Consider the following 24,004-nt stretch of genomic DNA (forward strand, 5'->3'; position numbering starts at 1 on the left):
CGCCAAGAGGTGCCTTGTGCTAACCATATGAGAACTGGGGTTTGAGCATCCGTAGGTGAACCAGCTGGTCAGCAAGTCTTTGTTGGGTCCCCACCATGTGCCAGCCTCTGAGCCAGGTGCTGGGATTCAACAGGAGACGAGGCAGCCTCTCTGGTGCCCCCCTAGCCAGAGCTCACAGTCCAGCGGGCCCTTTGCCCTTTGATACTAAGGCTCAGGGGCCATAGGGCAAACCCGGCTGGCAGAGGGGTGAGGCCAGAGTTGGCACCTGCTTTGGCCACACGACTGCCCATCCAAGTCACCACCCCTGTTAGGAATAAATGAACCACTGTTATGTGTGGGTCTCAGCCTATCAACAACCAATGTTTTGGTTGAACCAGTCCCTCTGGTTCTTGCTATGACTGCCAGATGCCCTCCAGCAATAACCATCAGGAAACTTAGGGGGAAAAAATGTAGGTTTATTACTTACAGGACCTGGAAATTACCCAGCACACCTGGGGCCACACAGTGAGGTCTCTGGCAGAGAGAGGGACAGTGTGTGGGCCTGGGGTTCTGCTTTTATTGGAGGTGGGGTCTAGGATTTCACGGGCTCACTCTTTATTGGTGAATTTAAAACATCAGGGTGGACATTTAAAGCATGGGAAGAGAATAAACAAGTGGTCCACATGGTGAATTATTGAAATCAATCAAGATCTCTGAAACAAAGGAGGCTCGGTGTTAGGAGGTGGCCCGGCTCTTCCAGTGCCAGTGGTGGGGCTGGCAATGGGTTCATTTAAGATAGTTTGTCTTTGAAGTGGATGTCTCAGCAATCAAAGCTTAAGTCAGGCACTTGCATCACAAAAAATAGAGGGACCTCCAATTGTAGGGCTTACACTACAGTCTAGCCTGTGGTGCCCTGTGATGTGAGCATCAGTCAGTGGTAAGCACATTAACCACGTGGGTAGCTGATGTCCCAAAAGGCAGGGCGAGGGCACCTCGAAACCTGCAAACTACACATCTGAATAGGGTCAGAGTAGGAAATCCTAGAATAATTATAGAAGCAAGAACCTGAGGTTCAGTACATAGCCATTGTCCCAAACTTGAAGGGTTACCACAGTGAAGCTAAGTCAGTGATCTCAGGGGCGCTAGAATCCGTTCCAAGATTTGGGTAACATTGTGAAATATTTTAACATCTTAAGCATCTTGTGTAAGTAGGTAAATCTGGGAGTGCCCATTGTGGCACAGCGGAAACAAATCTGACTAGCATCCATGAGGATGCGGGTTCAACCCAGCCTCGATCAGTGGGTCAGGAATCCGGTGTTGCCATGAGCTGGGGTGTAGGCTGACAGCTGTCGCTCTGATTCTACCCCCTAGCCTGTGAACATCCATATGCCACGGGTGCGGCCCTAAAAAGCAAAAATAAATAAATAATATTTTTTTAAAAGTAGGTCATCTGAACCTACTACATAGGTAGATGGTTCCATAGCTCATCAAACCTGCCTCGTGGTCCTGGGAATAGGTCCGTTCAGTTGAAGGCCCATCTCATTTCAGGAGGCAGTGATGCAGGACAATTTCCCAAGCCAGGACTTTTATTTATTTTTAGGGTATAGCCCTAAAAAGACAAAAAAAAAAAAAAAAAACAATTTGGAGAAGTTTGTCAAAAATATCAAAGATTTTCAATACTTCACTAAATGGAATCACAGGTCATTATTTAAAAAATGCTTGATTGAGTACTTAACCAAAGTGACGTAAGATTTTAAAATCAAATTAGAAGGTTAATTGTTGTGAGCAAAACTTAGCTCTTTTGATATTGAGAAGACCCAGTTTTCTTAAGGAACTAAAGACCTGATTAAGACAACATGAAGCACAGGAAATTATTTTGATAAAATCGCAAAATCTTTGCTTTCTAGCCAGATTACTTAGAAGGTAAAGAGTTTTTCTTTTATGATCTCTTATCAGGAACAGACCAATATGCCCAGAAAACTTTGTCCTTTCAGCAGATGAAAGAAAATCACCTAAGTACATTATTGACATTAAAATTTATTAAAAAAGAAACCTTATAATAACAATCCAGTTTTAGCCAACTTGACCCACACAAGGTAAAATCCTTTCTCTGAAGACAAAGCCATCATCCCAAACTAATTTTCTTCCTGACAAATTTTGTAATAAGATAACATGGATTTATTTGACTAGTAAGCCCGGTAAAAGTTGTTTATCTGCAGTATATTTAATGCTGATAGCTCTGAAGACATACCGATTTTAACTGAAACAAACTTAGACTAGCTTTCATTTACTGAAGATTATCCCAGATCACGTGAACTTGAAAAACATTTGCATTCGTTTCTATCTTTCTGAGTTTCAGGAATACTTAATTCACACAGGCTTATTTTTAAGCCCATTTAAACAAAACTCTTACAAATTAATTTGGGGAGTTTCCATCATGGCTCAGCAGAAACGAATCTGACTCACATCCATAAGGATGTAGGTTTGATCCCCGGCCTCACACAGTGGGTTAAGGATCCAGTGTTGCCATGAGCTGTGGTGTAGGTCGCAGATGCAGCTTGGATCGGGCATTGCTGTGGCTGTGGTGTAAATCGGCAGCTACAGATCCAACTGGACCCCTACCCTGAGAACCTCCATATGCCACGGGTACGGCCCTAAAAAGACAAAAAAACAAACAAACAAGCAAAAAAAAAACCCCATAAATTAATTTTGGCAGTACCATCCAGAGATAGAAAGAAAAAAAAATCACATATACATCCACAGACAAACACCTAGGTAGACCCAGAGACCCTATGGCTTCTGTTCCAAAATTTTAGCCATGAACTAGGTACAACAGTATCGAATTCACTAGTTTATCAATAACATTTGACTCCAAATGGTGTCCATCAGGCAGAACAAGTTAAAGTTACCTGCTCCAGTGGCAATGCTTTTTACTAATATATGCAGAGATTAAAGATTTGTATTTGTTCTTATCAAGTAACCTTAAGGAGCCAGTGAGCTAACTGTGAGCAAGGGAGAGTTTTTAGAGCTTTTATAAGCCGTTTATACTTTAAAAGTCCTCTCCCCGCTCCAACCTCTTTTTTTTTTTTTTTTTTTTTTCTTCCCCTTCAGCCTCAGGCAATTGTGGGCAGCGTTTTCGTTACCTCCTGGGGTGTTTCCATTTCCCAGATTTAATCTTCAAGGGACAGAGAAAGAATGTAAATTTTCTTCTAGGCGTTTTTTAGCGTCCTTTGCATGGTTTTGGCAGTTCCAGTAAAATGTCGTAGCACCGCACTGCAATTAGGGGAGCGCGTGGTAAAAATAATTCTCTGGGTCAAAAGGGGCCTCTTGGGAGTTGAAAAGAAAGAGGAAGGTCATGGGGATAAGGAGAGCCATGGACATGGTAAACCCAGGGGAGCATCCGATTTTGCCCAGCAGGAGATGGGCCTCATCTTAATGTTTTCCATTCACTGTCAGCCTTAGCAGCGATCGCTGTGATGGAAGGATACAACCAATAAGCATCCAAGGAGGTGGGGGGTAGGGTGTGGGGGGGGGGATGGGATATCTGGGGCACTTGGCCTTCCCTTCATCTTCCTCATCCTAGAGGCCTGGATAAGCCCGTCATCTTTTTCCTTGGCATCAGGGACCCCTTAGGAGGTGTGTTTCTTAGTTCAGGGGAAGCCAAGAAGGCCAGGGATCTTTAAGAAAATTATGGAGTTTAGGGTCTATAGTGACATTAGCCAGTTGTTGCATTTTGGCAGTCATGAGAAGCAATGATTGACAGCCAGTGACAGTGACAACAACAAAAACCCATAAGAGCCAATTAGTTCCCCTCTCTCCTTCTGGCTGCATAAAATCTTTAAGAAAAATTTGAATTTCAGGTAAGGTATATATTTTCAATCTCTATTTCTACTTCTTGATACTTCTTTATTTTTTTTTTTTTTTTTAACGGCCGTACCCACGGCACACGAAGTTCCCAGGCCAGGGATTGAATCCGAGCCGCAGCTGCGACCTCCACCGCACCTGCAGCCATGCTGGATGCTTTAATCTACTGCACCAGGCCGAGGATTGAACCGGCACCTCCACAGCAACCAGAGCGGCTGCAGTCAGATTCTTAACCCACCGTGCCACATCAGGAACTCCTTCTCGCGTCGTCTTAATCTTCTGTGTGGTTACGGGCAGTTTGGGATGGCATCACTGTGAACTGACTTCATAGCCGGCTCCTTTCCTTCCCAGGGTGTTCTAAGAGACCTCTCTGGGATTAAGGTCTGCCTCCACTAGCGTGATATGCCCAGGGGCTTTGGGGAAAGCCCTCAGGCCTCTGGAGTGTGACACCACCGGAGCCTCAGCATGTCGCTCTACCAGCGCTGAGCCCTGCCCAGGATGCTTCTGCATGTATCAAGGAGCTGGGCGCATCCTCAGGGTTCTTAGGGGTGCTGGCACCAGATGTTTAGGACATGTATGTCTGTCCATTATTTTATTTTATTTGTTTAGTAATATCACACCAAGGATGGGACCCACCATATCCCAACGGGTCAAGGGACAAAGAGCAACAGTGATGAGTGAGGTTTTGGCACAGAGACCGTGGATCTCTTGTGTTTTCCTTCTGGTGGTCCATCGGTTTCCAGCTGCCGGGCTACTTCACCCTTCCGGGTTAAGACGTCATCCGGGCACAACCACCAACTCAGTGGTTGCCGGTGGACTCTTCACCTACAAGAAGCTTTTCCTCAGCCTTTAGCCCAGAGCCTTTTCTTGGCCAGTGACAGCCTTATGGTCCAATTCACCTTCCTCAGCTCTGCCTTGGAGGCCTGGAGGACCCTTCCGTGCATTCATAGTCAACCAAGGCCTTTACGATGAGTGGTCTCACAGCCTGGTAGTGCGATGTCCTTGATCACGCTGCTCTGGGGAGATAGCTGGCTTGTTATAGCAGCCGTGACTGCTTGCTTGGTCACCACAATATTTTTTTTTCTTTTTTTTTTTTAACAGCTGCATCCATGGCATATGGAGGTTCCCAGGCTAGGGGTGGAATCAGAGCTGTAGCTGCCAGCCTACACCACAGCCACAGCAACATGGGATCCCAGCCATGTCTGTGACGTACATCACAGCTCACAGCAATACTGGATCCTTCACCTACTGAGTAAGGTCCGGGATCGAACCCACAGCCTCATGGATACTAGCTGGGTTCTTCACCCACCGAGCCACAGTGGGAACTCCCTGGACACCACAATATGCAAAAGCAGAAAACAGTGAGACAGCCCCCCAGCAAGCAAGACCCTTCAATTAGCAATAATCGCACCTCAGACAAACTTCATGGGCTACGATACTGCCACTGCGCAAAGCTACAATGACCCTTCAAAAGGTGGTGGTGCTACCCTCCTGAGTTAGGTGGTTAGTAAATACATTGCTAGTGGAGGGCTTTCCTTAGGCTGATGGCGAGGGCAGTCGTGCAGTCCTGCCAACCATGCCCATTGTCGTGTGTGGGTCTCAGCCTATCAATAACCAGTGGTGTTGTTGGACCAGCCTTGTGGTTCTTATAACAATTACAAAATGCCCTTCAGCAATAACCATCAGGAAATTTTGAAAAAAAGAAAGGATTTTTATTTACAGGACCTGGAAATTACACAACCTACCTGGGGCCACACGGCAAGGTCATGGGTAGAGAGAGAGAGTGAGACAGTGTGTGGGACTGGGGCTCTGCTTTTCTTGGGGTTGGGGGTGCCCTAGGGTTTCACGAGCTCAGTTTTTATTGGTGAATTTAAAATATCAGGGCCAGCATTGAAAGCATGGGGAGAGAAAAAAACAAGTGGCCCAAATGGTCAGTTGTTGAGGTCAACCCAGATCTCTAAAACAAAGGAGCCTCAGTGCATGGAAGTGGCCTGGTTTTTTACCTAGTCCTGAAGCTGGCGCTGTCTTTATTTGAGATAGTCTCTCTTTGAAGTGGGTGCCTCTTTGAAATGGATGCCTCAGCAGTCAAAGCTTAAATCAGGCACTTGCATCACCAAAAAGGGGGGGGGGGCAACTGTCAGGATTTATACTACAACCACTTATGCTCTAAATCCTGTCCTAATGTTTGTTGTCAGGTCTTTCTTTTCCAGCAGCACGCACCCCGCTCCACTAGGATCTTGGAACTTAGAAACAAGGGGAAGATGCTTCTCGTTTCCTCTGCCCTCTGCCCTCCAAAAGCCCCTCAATCCTGGGCAAGATCCTCCTCTTCTCCGGGCCTCTGGATCCCAGCTCAGTTCCAGAGGCCCCTCCCATTCAGGGCATCAGGACCCCGGGCACTGGGCTGGCGTCCAGCAGACCTGGGTTGGTTCCCTTCCTTGCTCCTGACTGTGGGACTGGCTCACACAGACCTCGAGTTTCCTGTCTTTCGAGTGAACACGCCACCGGGAACACAGCGGGGAATTGCTTACCAAGAAAGGGCTTATCCCTGGCACCTTCCGGAGAAAGGCGAGGCATTCCAAGAGCCGTGGGCAGCCAAGCCTGACCCTGCCTCACTGCTGCGTCTCCTCCACAGGTGGAGTTTGCCATCAGCCGGGTCCAGATGAATTTTCTGCACCTGCTAAGCTCTGAGGTGACACAGCAAATCACCATCCACTGCCTTAACATGACCGTGTGGCAGGAGGGCCCCGGGCAGACCCCAGCCAAGCAGGCTGTGCGCTTCCGGGCCTGGAACGGGCAGATCTTTGAAGCAGGGGGTCAGTTCAGGCCGGAGGTGTCCATGGATGGCTGCAAGGTAACTCTTAGGGCGCCTCATGAGACAAGTGGAAGAACGCCTTCTAATGGAATAAGAGTTGTATGCTGTATTCGTGTGATACATAAGATTTTTAGCTTTGTGTGATGATTTCATTACAACAATGTTGTAAAATTGCTCATATTCACTTTTCCTCTCTGGGAAACTTCTAAGGAAGACCTGGTTTGGTAAAAATTCTACTGGCTGGGCGATGCTGGTCTTTTTATCTGCAAGGCTGCTTAGAGAAGGATATATTTCTACTCCTTTCTGCCCCGGCTCTGCCAAACTAATTTCTTCTCTTAACCTTCTGGTTATTTTCAGAGGCCTAAAATATGGTGGGTCATAGAGGAAGAGGGAGACAGAAAGTTGTCCAAAACACCCATCTCAAAAGAGCCTACAGAACTGCTAATACAGGAGGCTCAGTGGTTAACGAATCCGACTAGGAACCATGAGGTTGCGGGTTCGATCCCTGGCCTCACTCAGTGGGTTAAGGATCCGGCGTTGCCGTGAGCTGTGGTGTGGGTCGCAGACGCGGCTCGTATCTCACGTTGCTGTGGCTGTGGTGTAGGTCGGCGGCTACAGCTCCGATTAGACCCCTAGCCTGGGAACCTCCGCATGCTGTGGGTGCGGCCCTGGAAAAGACAGAAAGACAAAAAAACAAACAAACCAACCAAAAACTGCTAATACAGAGTGTTCCTGAGGATGCGGGTAAACCAACACCCTCACACAGAGCTATTTGGGACAATTAAAAGTAAATTGGTAGAGGAGTTCCCTGGTAGCACAGCAGATTAAGGATCTGGCATTGTCACTACTGTAGTTTGGGTTTGATTCTTGAGCCAGAAACTTGCACACGATGCGGGGATGGCCAAAAAAAAAATTTCTAAATAAAAAAAAATAATAATAATAGGTGTTCCTGTTGTGGAACCTGACTAGTATCCACGAGGATTCAAGTTTGAAACCTGGCCTGGTTCAGTGGGTTAAGGATCCAGTGTTGCAACAAGCTGTGGCATAGGTCACAGATGTGGCTCGGATCTGGCGTCGCTGCGGCTGCAGCGTAGGCTGGCAGCTGCAGCTCCGATTCAACCCCTAGCTTGGGAACCTCCATATGCAGCACATGCGGCCCTGAAAACCAAAACAAACCAACACAGTTTTTTTGTAAATTGGTTCAGGACAACAGCTGCATATATATCTTCAATATATATCCAAAGCCTTAGCAATGTACCTATCCTTTGATCCAGCGAATCAACTTCTTGAATTTGTTTAAGAGAAATAATTAAGAATGCACACAATATTGATGACAGCTTTACTTAGAAGAATCAAAGTAGTGGAAGCCATCTAAATGGAGAAATACAGGTCATTGCGGCAGTGGAATGCCATGTGGACATCCAAAATCGTGATGAAAGGTGGAGGTGCGTGCCCGTGATATATGATGATATATGATGGGTGTATGTGTACGCTTTCCTTTCCACCCTCAGGTCCAGGATGGTCGCTGGCATCAGACCCTCTTCATCTTCCGGACCCAGGACCCCCAGCAGCTGCCGATTGTCAGCGTGGACAACCTCCCTCCTGCCTCATCAGGGAAGCAGTACCGCCTCGAAGTTGGACCTGCCTGCTTCCTCTGACCTCTGACCTCCTGTCTCCTCTAGGCCTCGAAGGGGAGGGAAGAGGAGGAGGAGGCAAAAGGAGGGTCCCTAGGTGCAGGTGGGCCCGGGAGATGCAGCTCACCTGCCCAAGGATCCCTGAGCAGGTCCCAGCTGGTGTCTGCCCAGTCAAAGAGGCTGAGGGCTAACAGGGCGCGCGTGGTCCTGGGGAAACAACAGATCCCAGCTCAGCCGCCAAGACCAACCAAAGAGCCAGCCAGAGCTGGCTGGGCCTGCCACCCACCTGAGCCCCGCGGCCTGTCTCCCAGCTCTGTGGCCACCCCTTTCCCTCCCCAGCTTCGCGCCCAAAGAGCCCCACGTTCCAGCCAGCTTGAGGGAAGGGGGCATCTATCTCATCAGCTGGCCCCTGCCAGGGAGATTTGATGTGCAATATTAGAGAGGAGACATGAAAAAAAGGAGAAAGGAAAGAAAGAAGTATATATATTTTATTTAAACAAACACAAAGAAGGTGCGGTTTTTTTTGTTTGTTTTTTGTTTTTTTTTTTTCACCTGGGAAAGAGGTGAGAAGGTGAGAGACAGCAGCCAGGGGGTGAGAAGTGATGGATGCCCAGAGGGAGAGTTGAGATCCTTGGGGCTGGGTGCCCACGTCTGCTACCTCCCACTGTGAAATCGCTGGTGCTCACAATTGTCTCATAGTGTATGTGATTTTTTTTTTAAGAAAAAAAAAAAACCCTTATTTAAGATTCTGAAGGTGCTACCATTTTTGCCACAGACTTTGAAGAAACATTTGGACGTGGGGTGTCATCCACGTTTTTCTCTCTCCTCCAAATGACAAAGTTTGGGGAATTTTAAAAATTTTCCTAGCATCACCCTTGTGCTCATCAGGTAATCTGCTAAGGAGGGGGGCAAAAAAAGAAAAGAAAAAAAAAAAAAAAAAAAAAAGCAAAGCCAAAAAAAAAAAAAAGAAAGAAAGAAAGAAAAGAAAAAGGAAAAACCCCCAACCAAAAAACAACCAGAAACAGAGGTAGAAAGACTTAGATTTTAACTTAAGGACTTTGAAGTATTTGTCCTCTTCAGGCAGGGGGAGGCCTCCGCTTGAAGGATTTTAACTTGGCCTTTCGTGGCCCTGGAGGGAAGTCAGGCCTGTCTTGGAGGGTGTGATCTAGAGTGGGGAATCCTGACCTTGCAGCTTTGACCTTGAAGAAACCCATTTAGCAGAAAGCATTGGGTCAGGGCTGGTGCTAGAGGTAAATCGGGGAATGTAAATCGGGGCCCATCTCAAGAAGCCTCAGGGCACCCTGCAAGGACCTCACTTCCTGGAGGAAGTGTCTTTCCAGCTTGTCCTTCCAAGGTGCAGTCAGCCGTCTTGCTTTTTCATGGCCATTCGATTCTGTAGAAACCCAGCATCTTTAGCTCCAAGCTTACATGTGGGCTGAGGAGAAAGGCTCATTTTGGGGGCATCTCAGAGTTCCGCGTGGCAGGGCTCTTCAGGGTCATCTGAATCTTCCTGTATCAGCCAACCAGTGAGCACCCAGGGTGGATTTTGAGGTCATTTTAACTATGGGATTATTTTTATAGAAGGGGAAAGTTTATGTGAAAGTCTATTTGTGTCTTTTTTTTTTTTTTTTTTTTCTAAAGTTGTGTCTCTTTGGGATTTGGATTTGATTTTCATTATTTAATACCTCACTCTGGCCCCCCCTCCCCCACTTCCTGTCTCCCTCCCCCACCTGGACACCCCCAATAACCCCCCCCCGCCCCCGCCCAACGCCCCCGGAAGGGCGTGTTCTTAGCAGCTTGGGCCTCATCTCATGGCTCCGTCTCCCCAGCCGCCAGTCTCCATCTGGCCTCTGTCTTGTTCTTGGGTTTCTCTGCGGCCCTTGTTCATGTCTCTGTCCACATGTCAATGTGTTAAAACCCAAGGGGGTTCCGTTTCCCCTTTTCCCTTCTGGATTTTAAATAAATATTTAAAACTGAGGCAATGGAATGATGCATCTGTGGCCGTGTGTTTCTTTGAAAAGCTTGGAGGGACGTCTCTGGCGGGGCTCAAGGTGGGAATTGAGGGAAAGGCTCAGAGGATGCTCTGTTTATACTGCTCCCCAAATGGACAGGGGCGCAGGGAGAGCTATGGCACGTTGGAGGGGAGCCCTCAAAGTGAGGGGGTTTCTCCGTGCCACTGTAACAGTACCGGGTTTGCAAACCCAGTGGCTTAAAACAACAGAAAGGCCTTCTCTCCTGGTGCCAGAGGCTAGAAGTCTAAGTGTTGGCAAGGCCACAATCCCTCGGGTGCCTCTCGGAAGGCTGCTTACACCATCCTGTGGCCCCCAGGGTTTCTCAGGGCTACCTGAGATGCTGTCTCCCTGGTTTAAGTCTTAATTTTGCCCCCAATAAAACTTACCTCTCAACTGTCAGGTTGTGCTTTTTTTTTTTTTTTTTTTTTTAGCTCTTCACCTGGAATGTTGGATGCCTTTCTCTTCAAGGAAAAAGAACACATCACAAGCAGCTGAGCTCTCATCTAGGGTTTGATTTTATTTTTAAAGTTTAATTAATTACTTTTGCTTTTTAGGGCCGCACCCACGGCATATGGAGGTTCCCAGGCTAGTGGTCAAATAGGAGCTACAGCTGCTGGCCTATAACATAGCCACAGCAATGCCATAGCCAAACCCACTGAGTGAGGCCAGGGATCGAACTCGCCACCTTATGGTTCTTAGTGGGATTTGTTTCCGCTGTGCCACGATGGGAACTCCTTTATCTAGGACTTTAGGTTCTAAAAACTAGCTGTAAGTTCCCAGGTCATCGGTCGGTCCACAGGCAGCTGACATCCACCCCAGACTGAGCGCTGGGAGCCTCTGTCCTGCCATGGCTCCGAGACCTCCACCCACAGAGTCCAGGACGTATGGCCTAGAGGGGCTTGGCGATTCCTGCATCCCACATACTAAAGTCCAGGGGACACTCTGGTGAGGCCAGAGCAAAGCTGCGATTCAACCCTGGGACTGGGGACAGCCTTATTAAGTCCATTAGACCAGGGGGTCTCAGTGTGGGTCCTGGGATTAATAACACCAGTAGCATGGGAGTATGTGACAATCGCAAATTTTCGGTCCCCTCCCAAAGCTGCTGAGTCACAAACCCCAAGAATGGGGCCCCACCATCTGTGTTTTCACATGCCTCCCTGAAGATTCTAGTACAGGCTCAAGTACCAAGAATCGCACCCCTGCTCTATTTTCTCAATCTGGAAGATGACTTTCCAACACTGGAGGGAGAAAACCACTTGGAAATGAGAACATTCTTTTCATTTCTTTGACAATTAATCAAAAATGAAATCAAGGGAGCTCCCTTGTGGCCCATTGGGTTAAGGACCTGGTGTTGTCACTGCTGTGGCTCTGGTTATAGCTGTGGCCAGGTTTGGTCCCTGGCCTGGGAACTTCCACATGCCACAGGCGTGGCCCAAAAAGAGAAAGAAAGAAATTGAGACAGAATGGCCCATTCCTGAATCATTTCCTGAGGTCTGCCACCCTCAAAGCATTTGCCCAGCTGTTTGATCATTTCCCATTTTGCAAATGGGAAACTTGAGGCACCTTAATGTCTGCTTTTCCCCCAAGAAAGCTCTGTGAGGGCAGGAGGCGTACCTTGTTCTCTGCTGTAGCCACAGAGGGCAGCACATCAAAGGCACTCAATCTTGTGAACCAACTGTCCGCGGGAACTCCCAAATTCACGCGTTTATCAGCAGCACCTTTGCTGTGTCGAGTTGTGTGTGGGCACTGGACTTACTCCGCATCTGGTGGAGGCCACTGGAGGGGTTGGACTTTGTGTGTTAAAAGTTAGGAAAGTGGGGGGTAGGAGGCCAGGTGTGGGGGGCAGGAAAGCCAAAAGGGGACACCTTGGATGCAATCTCAGCTTGAGGAGGATAGTCAGGAGGTGATGCTCTGTTAATCCAGGTCCTAGAGAAACAGGTGTGTGTGTGCATGTGTGTGTGTGTGTGTGTGTGCGCGCGCGTGCGTGCACGCGCGCGCGCATGCCCACAAAGAGGTTTATTACAAGGAGCTGGCTCACGTGATTATGATGGCTGGTGAGTCCCAAGATTTGCGAGGTGAATTGGCTGCTCCAGACCCAGGAGAGCTGATGGTGTAGTTCTAATCCAAAGGCTGGCAGATGCCAGACCCAGGAAGGACCCATGTTTCAGTTCATGTTCAAAGGCAGGAAAAGACTGGTATCCATCCCAAGCAGTCAGGCAGGAGGAATTCTCTCTTATTTGGCCCTGGATTTTATTCCGACCTTCCACAGATTAGATACAGCTCACTCACCCACGGGAGAAGGCAATCTGTTTTACTCAGACCCATTCAAATGATGATCTCATCCAAAATACCCTCACGGACACACTCAGAATATTGAACCAAATATCTGGGTGCTCCACGGCTCAGTGAAATTGACATATAAAAACTTAACCATCACAAACCGAGACTGAGAGAGGATGAATGCTGTTTAGCCAGATGGGGAAGGGCATCGGGAGGAGAGGGAACAGCACCTGCCAAGGCCTGGAGGTAAAGGTAGCAGTGCGTATTTGGGGAGTGATAAGTAGTTCAAAGTGCTGCTACAAGGTCAGGTGTGGGGGAGCCTGGGGTACTGGGCTGGAAAAAGGATAAACCTTGTATTGCACAGGAGAGAAGGCTTTGTGGTGGCGAAGTTGCATTTGCGCCACAAGGGGGCACTAGATTGGAGCTGTGCAGGGGCAGCTGGTGACCTGGGAGGACAGCAAAGAGGTCTGCTCCCTGCTCAGAGCTCCGGAGCGTCAGCAGCATCTGCGTGGCTTTGCAAACTTGGAAGTCCAGAGAGTCAGGAAGAGGGGCCAGAGGGGAAAGAGAGGAGGGGCTGGATTAAAGCCACGAAGCTCACTCCTCTCAGCCTAGTCTGCATTGCCAGTCTCTGGGCCTTGGTCACAGAAGCCACTGAAGCTAAGCCAGTTCATCCTCAGCAGGGGCGGTAGGAGGTAGTAGGGGACTGAAGCCAGCTTTCCCCGAGCTGGCAGCACCCGCAGTTCAAAATCTCCATTGCACAACTCAGTGTCTGGAAGTAGTCAAGGTGGACTTCCCAGGGGAAAGCCCAGGCTGTTTGCTCTGTCCCCCCCGCCCCCCTCGTGACAGTCACACAGTAACATCTCACAATGACCAGCGGCCCGGTGCTGAGAAAGTGAGAGAGGGACAGACAAGAAGGGGAGAAGCTAGCAGGTGGATTCCAGTCTCAGCTTCCTGACCGTGGCCTTGGGCAGGTCATTCCCTCTCTCTGGGTCTTCATTTTTCCCCCCAGCAAAATGGGGGTCATAGGCCCTTCCCTGCTTGCCAATTACAGATTGGGCTCTTGTTCCAAGATAGTAGGGGAGTTCCCTTGTGGCACAGCAGGTTAAGGATCTGGTGTTGTCATTGCAGTGGCTCGAATCGCTACCGTGGAAGAGATTTGATCCCTGGCTGGGAGACTTCCACATTCCGTGGGCGGCCAAAAAAAAAAAAAACACCAGTAAGGTGACCCAGTTGAAACGGAATGATATCGAACTGTTTTTTTGACCTAAAAAATGCACAGTTTAATATGGTTTAACCCCTAATAGCACCTCTCAAAATAAGAGCGCCGGCACTTCTTTGCTTACTTTCTGTGAACCCAGGAGCCGTGTTGAGCGTGATCCATGTTCCTCTCACGTACAGCCCTCAGAAGCACGTGTCATTGCCCTGGCTCTTTAGATGGGGGAACTAAAGTCCAAAGAGGTTACATAAGTTGCCTAAGGTCACGAAACAGGATTTGAACTTGAATGAATTTTGGGGGCTGTTTCCTCAGCCCAGATACAAAGATCTGAATTAGGACGGTGTGCTCAGGCCAGGGTATTCTTTTTTTTTTTTTTTTTTTTTTTTGTCTTTTTGCCTTTTCCAGGGCCGCTTCCCGCAGCATATGGAGGTTCCCAGGCTAGGGGTCGAATCAGAGCTGTAGCCGCCGGCCTACACCACAGCCACAGCAATACGGGATCTGAGCCAAGTCTGCGACTTACACCACAGCTCATGGCAACACCAGATCCTTAACCCACTAAGCGAGGCCAGGGATCGAACCCGCCACTTCATGGTTTCTAGTCAGATTCGTTAACCACTTCGCCACGACGGGAACTCCAAAGGCCAGTGTATTCTTGTGGTTTCTCATGTAGAAGATCAAGAATTAGTCCTCAGACAGAAAGCTCAGCCCTGGCCTTGACCAAGAAATATGTATCAAGTGGCTTTCTGAGAAAGTGAATCATTTCAAATGGGTTCTTTTCCCTGAATGTGGAAATCTTACCTTTTCTCTTTCACCTTATCCCTCTGGGCCTCTGGTTTCCTCATCTATCTAATGGAGAAATATCCTATTTTCCTGAATCTGAAGCAGATGTATTCTTTGCATTTTGGTGTCTTTAGAAGTGGGATGTAACCTGCAATCACTGAAGTGTTTACGTAGTGCCAGAGTCCGTCTTTCCTTCCTCACCGCCCCAGCTCATCATTCAACAGATAATGATGGTTATTATAACAGGAAGACCCTTAGAAGAAAGTTGGTTTCGTTTGGTGTTTAATTCATCCAAATGTGAACTTGCTGAATCTGCGTAACAACCCAATGCATTCTTTTATTTTTTTCTTTTTTAGGGTCGCACCCAACAGCATATGGAAGAGTCCCTTTCTCCGACCCTTGCTGGAAGAAAGTGGGCCTGCAGTGGAAATCTAGCTTTAAGACAAGCCTCCCATTCTTTTGTGGTGGTGGTGGTTGTTGTTTAGGGCTGCACTTTTGGCCTATGGAAATTCCCAGGCTCAGGGTTGAATCAGAGCTGCAGCTGCCAGCCTACACCACAGCCTACAGCAATGCAGGATCTGAGCTGCGTCTGTGACCTATACCACAGCTCACGGCAACACCGGATCCCCAACCCACTGAGCGAGGCCAGGGATCGAACTTGCATCCTCATGGATCCTAGTCAAATTCGTTTCCGCTGAGCCACAGCAGGAGCTCCCCATAACAATCCAGTGAAGAAGGATTTATTATTATTATTATTATTATTATTGTTATTATTATTAGCCCCGTTTTAGAGGTAGGGAAATTGAAGCATAGAGAAATTAAGTAACTTGCCCAAGGTCACACAGCTAGCAAGTGGTAGAAGCAGGACAACACTTCACCACCATCCTGCCCTGCCCTGATTGCTTTTCTGTCCCTTTCTTTCCTGCCAAACTCCTCTTGACTGGGTGATGGCGGGGCAGGCTGGCGGGGGGAGGGCCCCTCGATTCATGGCAATATGAAGCACCCTGGATGTGTAAGAAGATGGAGAAATTGTACCGTGGCAGGTAAGTGGGTGCACTTGGAGAAACTACTTGGAGAGGCTCTTGGGAGGAGAGTGAGACCCCCCAAGGGGTGGCCTGAGAGTGAAAATGGTGAGGACCCTTTGCTCACTCCAAGGGAAACCTTTCCTTTCTTGCTCGTCTGCTCACAATACTCCTGGCCACCAAGTGTGTGGATTTTCTCCCACATCAAGTGATTCTCCAACTCTCCAGACACCAACCGGGTGTTCCGCCCTTCAGTTCTGTTCTGACACTGTTACCTGTCCAAACTGCACGTGCAGCCAAGCCAATCTACTGACACCTGCTGGTGGTGGTGACCACAACCATTGTGTATTGCCAAGCAAGAAAGGGCAGGTCATGTTTTCAAAAGACTGGAACTTCTAGATGGCTTTCAGGCAAGGGTTTCTTTTTATTCTTTTTCTTGGGCGCGGAGGGGGGGGCGGCGGCACACCTGTGGCAAATGGAGATTCCCAGGCTAGGGGTGAAAGCAGAGCTGCAACTGCAGCTGCAGTCTTGCATCACAGCCATGGCAACACCAGATCGAGCCACATCCATGACCTAGGCTGCAGTGCTAGATCCTTAACCCACTGAGTGAGGCCAGGGCTCAAAACTGCACCCTCACAGAGACAATGTTGGCTTCTTAACCCGCCAAGCCACAAGGGGAGCTCCAAGGGTTTTCCTTTCCTTTCCTTTCTTTTCCTTTTTCGGCTGCACCCCCGGCAGGCAGAAGTTCCCAGGCCAGGGATCGAACATGTGCCACAGCAGTGGGCAGAGCCATAGCAGTGACAATGTTGGATCTTTAACCACTGAGCCACCAGGAAACTCCTTCAGGCAAGGGCTTTTAAAGAAAGTGTAGGGGAGAGAGTCTTAGGATGTATGATCAGCTCGTGGACCTTGTGATTGGTTGGTGGTGAGATAACAGAGTGATGTTTCCAGAATCTCAATCATCAGCATATGGTTCTGGCTAGTCTGGGGTCTCTGTGCTGGTGGTCAGCATGCAGTCACCACCCTCCACTGGGAGGGAGTCTTGGTTTCTGGAGACCAGCTCAAAGATCCACACCCAACTGTAACCCAGTTCTCTTCAGGAAGAACTTTGGAGAGCCCAAGAGTTTTAATGATCTATGATCCAGGAAATGGAGGAAGAGACCAAATATATATATATATTTCTTTTTTCGTTTGTTTTTCATTTGTTTTTTCTAGGGCCACACCTGCGGCATATGGAGGTTCCCAGGCTAGGAGTCTAATCAGAGCTGTAGCTGCCGGCCTGTGCCAGAGCCACAGCAACACAGGATCTGAGCCACATCTGCGACCTACACCACAGCTCACGGCAATTCCAGATCCTCAACCCACTGAGCAAGGCCAGGGATTGAACCTGCAACCTCATGGTTCCTAGGCAGGTTCATTAACAACTGAGCCACGACAGGAACTCCTATATTTCTTATTATAACACACTCATTGTCTGTGGTTTTGCTTCAGGAGGCTGGCAGGTTATGACAGAGCAGATTGCTCTGGACAAAAGAAAGACAAAGTCCTGCTCTTTACTGGCTATCCCTGTTCACATCCTTGCCCAGGCCACTCCTAGCTTTTCTGCCCACAAACAAACAAAGCCTGGCAAAACCTAGGTCCCAATATTTAAATGTTATAAATCAGACGTATTTAAATAAAGCTGACTCTTTAAAATTTCAGTTGTGGAAATTTAATTAACAGAGAAGTCTCGTTCAAAAATTTTGTAACACTAGAGTTCTCTTGTGGTGCATTGGGTTAAGGACACAGCGTCACTGCAGTAGCTTGGTCACTGAGCTGGCCTGGGTTTGATCTCTGGCCCAGGAACTTCCATATGAAAAATTCTATAAAGCTAAACATTGTTCACGATGCTAGCATTCAACCTTTAGGTGCCGACGTTAAGAATCAGATTCAGGAGTTCCCGTCGTGGCGCAGTGGTTAACGAATCCGACTAGGAACCATGAGGTTGCGGGTTCGGTCCCTGCACTTACTCAGTGGATTAACGATCCGGCGTTGCTATGAGCTGTGGTGTAGGCTGCAGACTCGGCTCGGATCCCGCATTGCTGTGGCTCTGGCGTAGGCCGGCGGCTACAGCTCTGATTCAACCCCTAGCCTGGGAACCTCCATATGCTGCGGGAGCGGCCCAAGAAATAGCAAAAAAAAAAAAAAAAAAAAAGAATCAGATTCATGCTTAACGTGTGTTACATCTATCTATACACAAATCTAAGAGGAATATGAATGATTTCATATTGCAAAATATTTCTCAGCCACCATGTTGCAGCTCTTGCAAATTGCCTATTTCTAACTCAGGAGAGCCTCCCCAACCACATGTTGCAAAAAACCAAAAAATGGATTCTCGGTACTATTGGGAAAATAGTGCTGATGTGGCAAGAACCTATTGCCTTTATGCTGAGAGGGAAGAATGAGAAACATAACTAATTTGTCTTTCCTCTTTCCATTGTTGAACCTGAAACAGGAGGGAAGGGGGCAGGGCACAACCCTTAAAAGAATGACATGGTCCAAGGAGTTCCTGTCGTGGCGCAGTGGTTAACGAATCCGACTAGGAACCATGAGAATGCGGGTTCGATCCCTGCCCTCGCTCAGTGGGTTAAGGATCCAGCGTTGCCATGAGCTGTGGTGTGGGTCACAGACGCAGCTCGGATCCAGCATTGCTGTGGCTCTGGTGTAGGCTGGCGGCTACAGCTCCGATTCGACCCCTAGCCTAGGAACCTCCATGTGCCGAGAGAGCGGCCCAAGAAATGGCAAAAAGACAAAAAAAAAAAAAAAAAAAAAAAAAAAGAATGACATGGTCCTTGAGAATATGATGAAAACGGGTTAGGACCAACTAAGTCCAAGGTGGTAGGGGATTCCACTTCCAGCAGAACTTGAGCCTTGTTGCAAGCTCATTGTCACAGGTTAGCGGGGCGGATGACACGCCCACAAGGGCCATGGCAGTTCTGACACTCAAGACTGTGAAAGGCCAAAAGGGGGGCAGTGGTCCAATGCCTGGAAACCCCCACTCCTTCCTTGAAATAGTTGGAATAATCCTCTTACTCATTAGCCTATGAAATTGTCCATGGAGGGCCTGCTGTGGGGCAGTGGATTAAGAATCCAACTGCAGCAGCTTGAGTTGCTGCAGAGTCTCGGGTTTGATGCCCAGCCTGGCCCATGGGTTATGGATCTGACGTTGTTGAAGCTGAAGCTGAGATTCAACCCCTGACCCAGGAACTTCCATAGGCCATGGGTGCGGCCAGGAAAGAAAGAAAGAAAAAGGAAGAAAGAAAGAAAGAGAGAGAAAGAGAGAGAGAAAGAAAGGGAGAGAGAAAGAGAGAAAGAGAGAAAGAAAGGAAGGGGAAGGGAAGAGAAGGAAAGAAAGAAAAAAAGAAAGAGTTCCCGTCGTGGCTCAGTAGAAACAAATCCGACCAGGAACCATGAGGTTGCGGGTTCGATCCCTGGCTTCACTCAGTGGGTTAAGGATCCAGCATTGCCGTGAGCTGTGGTGTAGGTCACAGACGTGGCTCAGATGCCACATGGATGTGGCTGTGGTGTATGCTGGCAGCTGCAGCTCCGATTAGACCCCTAGCCTGGGAAGCTCCATATGCCACAGTGTGGCCCTAAAAAGCAAAAAAATAAAATAAAATCATATTAAAGAAAAAAAGAAAGAGAGAAAGAAAGAGACAGAGAAGAGGGAAGGAAGAAGGAAGGAAGAGACGAAACAGAAATCGCAGTCCATAAAAGCTCACAGTCCATATTTCGGGACCTTTCACTCTTGCCACTTGCATCTTCCCTTCTGAGATGCTCCACAGTCTGTCTGTGAACTGTGTTGCTCCTAGGGCTGTTCTCTTGCCTTTTGAAATGGCTCACACTTTGTCTATTTCTCAATAAATCTACTTCTTCCCTATCACTTTGCCTCCTTCTACCCCGGTGCATAAAGAACCTGAACTTCAGGAAGTCCTGGGACCAGGTGTGTGATTTTTCTTTTGCGTTTTAGGGCCACACTGTGGCATATGGAGGTTCCCAGGCTAGGGGTCCCATCAGAGCTGCAGCCGCCGGCCTAAGCCACAGCCACAGCCATGCGGGATCCGAGCCACATCTGCAACCTACACCACAGCTCACGGCAACGCTGGATCCTTAACCCACTGAGCAAGGCCAGGGATCGAACCTGCGTCCTCATGGATGCTAGTCAGATTCGTTTCCTCTGAGCTGTGACAGGAACTCCCCAGGTGTGTGATTTTAATTAAAGAAAAAAACCCAGTGGGTTCAACTCCTAATCTGAATGGTGTCTGGGTTAGCATCCTACCCCGTGTGGGTCTGAGTCCCCGTCTGGGGTGCACGACTTCAAACTCAAGCTTGCACGCCCCGCACACTGTGAGGCGAAACCGGAACCTTGGAATCTGGATCAGAGAAAGGCTTATTAAACGAGGAGAGGCTGACGTGGAAGGTGGGAGACCTACACTCCTCACTCATCTCAAACCCATCTTGCTGGCTGGCTGGGGCTCAGGGTTTGTCAAGGGATCAGGGTAAAGGGGGAGAGGGTTGCAGGATGCGTGATCAGCTCGTGGACCTTCTTCTCATTGGTGGGTGGTAAGATAACAAGGTGATGTTTGGGGAAGACTTGATCAACCTTCCGGTTCTGGGGTCTAAGGGCTTGGAGTCACCATCCTCCACCTGCAGAGGGGTGGGGTCTTAGGTGCTGCAGAACTCACAAATTTGTGTTAGATTGTTATCTTCAGGAAGCATGACGCGTCCTGTGCCTCCATTGTCCTAATCATTAACTGCTCAAGCCTGCTCTTTGGAACCCAGAGAAGGCCTAGGAAACCAAACACTCCCACTGCCTCTTTTTTCTTTCCATAAACAAGATAAGGTAGGTTTTGATTTATTTATTTTTTTTAACCTGTTAGGGCCTTGCAGGGTCCTGCTCAGTTTCATTACCTCTGTGTCCACTCAAGGAGGACTTTTAGGGAGGCCTAAACTCTGAAATAGTATCTGTCTCCTCTCTCAGCAGTGGCATGGACCACACAGCCTCAGGCCATTTGCACACAGCACCCGACCCTTCGAGGACAGAGGACAAGATGGGAAGCATTGTCCCCCTGGGGCCCCAATACAGCTGGTCGTGGAAAAGGATGTTTGGGGCTTTGGGTCACTCTCTGCCGACACCAGGCTCCAGACTCTAAGGGCCAGAGGTGCTCAGGGGGTGCTGAATAAACTTTGTCTGTGTCTGTATGTGTGTGGTATGGGGGCCCCTCTAAAGCTCTGGGGTCTGGGTGGGAGTCCCAGTGTCCCACGTCTAATGGCGGCACTGTCCCCATGCACCGTACAGCATCTCCTTAAAATGAGCCATGTCTTGAATCTGTGCCCTGTCCGATCGTCTCACACCTGGACCTGGGCAACCATCCAGCTGCTCTGCCAAGTTCGTCCTCCTGCTCTTAGCCTTCTCGTTCCCAGGTCTCACTGCAGACAGTAACCTTTCTAAAGAGTCAACCTGTTGATTCGCCCCCCTCCAAACCTCACTAAAATCTTTCCATTTCTCCCCAGTACTCCAAGGTCCACGGCAAACTCCTGTGTGTGGCTTCTCTGCTCTGCAGCTCCAGCTCCCACCGACGCCCCCTGCATCAGCCCCCGCCCCTTGGACCCCATCCCACCCTCCAGCCCCCTGGACCTTCCCGGTCTTTCAGGCGCCCAACTCCCGTACCTCCACTCTTCTCTCCTGAAGAGCGCCAATCACGTGAGCAAGGCTCCAACTAGAGAAATGCAAGTTCCAAACAACAACTGAGCTGGCCAGAAAGAAAGAGAGAGAGAGAGAGAGAGAGAGAGAGACGGAGGGAGGGAGGGAGGGAGGGAGGAAGGAAAGGAAATCCTAGTTCCAACAAGGATGTAGAGAAAGAGACTCATTTGTGCGCTGCCAGATGGGCACCTCATTAAAAGGCATGTTTTCAGGGAGTTCCCCGTGTGGCGTGGTGGAAACAAATCCAGTAGGAACCATGAGGTTGCGGGTTTGATCCCTGGGGCCTTGCTCAGTGGGTTAAGGATCCGGCATTGCCAGGAGCTGTGGTGTGGGTGGCAGACTCGGCTCGGATCCTGCGTTGCTGTGGCTCTGGCGTAGGCCGGTGGCTACAGCTCCGATTGGACCCCTAGCCTGGGAACCTCCATATGCCATGAGTGCAGCCCTAAAAAGCAACAACAACAACAAAAAGTCATGTTTTCTGATTTGTCATGCTTTTCTTTTCTCTGTTTTAAGGGAGATTTTTCTTTTTCACATCAACTTGAAGTATAGCTGGATATAGCTGGATATATGCACAGATATTCAGATTATAGTTTGAAGAATTTTACAGATGTATGGCTATCTGTAACCATTACCACAATGAAAATATAGAACATGGTCCTCTACCTCAGAAGTTTCCTTTTTTTTTTTTGTCTTTTTGGGGCCGGACCCGAGCCATGTGGAAGTTCCCAGGCCAGGGGTTGGATCGGGGCTGCCGCTGCTGGCCTACATCACAGCCACAGCAATGCGGGATCCGAGCCACGACTGTGACCTACACCACAGCTCACGGCAACACCAGATTCCCAACCCACTGAGTGAGGCCGGGAATCGAACCCACAACCTCAAGGATACTAGTCGGGTTCATTACTGCTGAGCCACAACAGGAACTCCCAGAAAGTTCCTTCTTGCCTCTTGGCAGTCAAATTGTCCTCCTTGCTCTAGGCAACCACTGATCTGATGTCTCCCCTTATGATTAGTTGTGGCTATTCTAGAACTTGTAAAAATAGAGTCATACAGTACATGTGCTCCTGAGTCTGGCTTCTTTTGTTCAGCATGATGTTTTTGAGATTCGTTCATGTCATTATATGTATCCATTGTTCACTCTTTTTTATTTTTTTTGCTAAGTAATATTCCATTGTAAGAAAATGCTACCATATATTTTCCTATTTTCCTCTTGACAGATAGTTGAACTGTTTCTAATCTGGGGCTGTTTTAAGTATCGTTAACGTCTTGTACTTTAAAGACATATGCTTTTCCGAGTTCCTGCTATGGTGCAACCTGCTCTGGTGTATCTTTCTGGCTCCAGGATGCAGGTTCGATCCCTGGCCCAGCACAGTGGATTAAAGGATCACCTGTTGCTGCAGCTGTGACGGAGGTTGTAACTGTGGCTTGGATCTGACCCCTGGCCCTGGAACTCCATATGCCGAGGAGCAGCCAAAAAAGAAAGGAAAAAAAAAGGATATGCCTTTCTTTCCCTTGAAAGAAATTTGGACACTCTCTGATACATGTCGTCAGAGAGAAAAATCACACTATAAACTATTGTAGACAATTATCTCAATAAAGCTGGAAAAAATAGAATGGTATAGGTATAAAGAAAGGACATGGTTAAGGAAGTTTGAATCCAGGAATTGAAGGAGTGGTTATGCACCCAAATTACAACCAATGGCACTGATACACGAGAAATCATTCAAAATATCTAAAATGAATAAGGATACCCTACTGTGTAGCATAGCGAACTATATCCAATATCCTGTGATAAACCATAACGGAAAAGAAGTTTCAAACAGAGTGAACCTGGAGTTCCCATCGCGGCACAGTGGTTAACGAATCTGACTAGGAACCATGAGGTTGCGGGTTTGATCTCTGGCCTTGCTCAGTGGGTTAAGGATCTGGCGTTGCCGTGAGCTGTGGTGTAGGTTGCAGATGCGGCTCGGATCTGGTGTTGCTGTGGCTCTGGCGTAGGCCGGCAGCAACAGCTCTGATTAGACCCCTAGCCTGGGAACCTGCATATGCCGTGGGAACAGCCCTAGAAAAGGCAAAAAGACAAAAAGACCAAAAAAAAAAAAGTGTACCTGTGTGGGTAACTGAATCACCGTAGGGGACAGTAGAAATTAACATACTATGTAACTCAACTATACTTCAACAAAATTAAAACCATAAGAATACAAAATTGTGAGGTTATCATAATAATATTTTTGAAAGTATTTATTTATACAGTAAAGATTTGACCTCATCATGTAGGAATGGAAATGGATATATTCATTCCACAGTATTTATTGAGTACCCTCTGTATACTGGTTACTGTCCCAGGATTGAGAATATATGAGTGAGAAGAGAGGCAAGCTTCCTGCTCATATCCAGAAATAATTTCCCACTTTATCTTTAAATTTTCTTTCTTCTTAGGGCCGTACCTGCTGCATATAGAGGTTCCCAGGCTAGGGGTTGAAGTGGGGCTGTAGCTGCCAGCCTACATCACAACCACAGCAATGCAGGATCCGAACCATGTCTGCGACCGACACCACAGCTCACGGCAACACCGGATCCTTAACCCACTGAGCAAGGCCAGGGATCAAACCTGCGTCCTCATGGACGCTAGTCAGATTTGTTTCCGCTGAGCCCCCACAGG

At 48.3% G+C, this 24,004-nt stretch overlaps 1 protein-coding gene, 1 long non-coding RNA gene and 1 pseudogene across 10 annotated transcripts in view; 2 read left to right on the plus strand and 1 right to left on the minus strand.

The window, feature by feature from the left end:
* Positions 1-9,239, plus strand: part of COL27A1 (collagen type XXVII alpha 1 chain) — a 155,378-nt gene extending 146,139 nt beyond the window's left edge. For 8 of the 9 annotated variants that reach the window (XM_021067868.2, XM_013993785.3, XM_021067871.2 and 5 more), the window contains 2 exons: positions 6,476-6,694; positions 8,167-9,239. In XM_021067868.2, the coding sequence (XP_020923527.2) occupies positions 6,476-6,694; positions 8,167-8,313 (366 nt within the window). In that variant the 3' untranslated portion in view covers positions 8,314-9,239. The remainder of the gene's footprint in view (positions 1-6,475; positions 6,695-8,166) is intronic. The other variant, XM_084993608.1, reaches the window with a different exon arrangement.
* On the minus strand, positions 5,233-5,299 carry LOC146407164 (U4 spliceosomal RNA; annotated as a pseudogene).
* Positions 9,240-20,329: 11,090 nt separating the features above from the next.
* LOC146407165 (uncharacterized) lies at positions 20,330-22,835 on the plus strand. The gene is made up of 4 exons (XR_014825951.1): positions 20,330-20,481; positions 20,620-20,800; positions 20,938-21,062; positions 21,153-22,835. It is a non-coding gene; the product is annotated as an uncharacterized LOC146407165 (long non-coding RNA).
* The last annotated feature ends 1,169 nt before the right edge of the window (positions 22,836-24,004 follow it).

Source organism: Sus scrofa, chromosome 1, assembly GCF_054392235.1.
Source record: "Sus scrofa isolate SSC_HxYL_T2T_F1_AM1 chromosome 1, Sscrofa_HxYL_maternal_Yorkshire_Landrace_v2.0, whole genome shotgun sequence".
Taxonomy (NCBI): Eukaryota; Metazoa; Chordata; class Mammalia; order Artiodactyla; family Suidae; genus Sus; species Sus scrofa.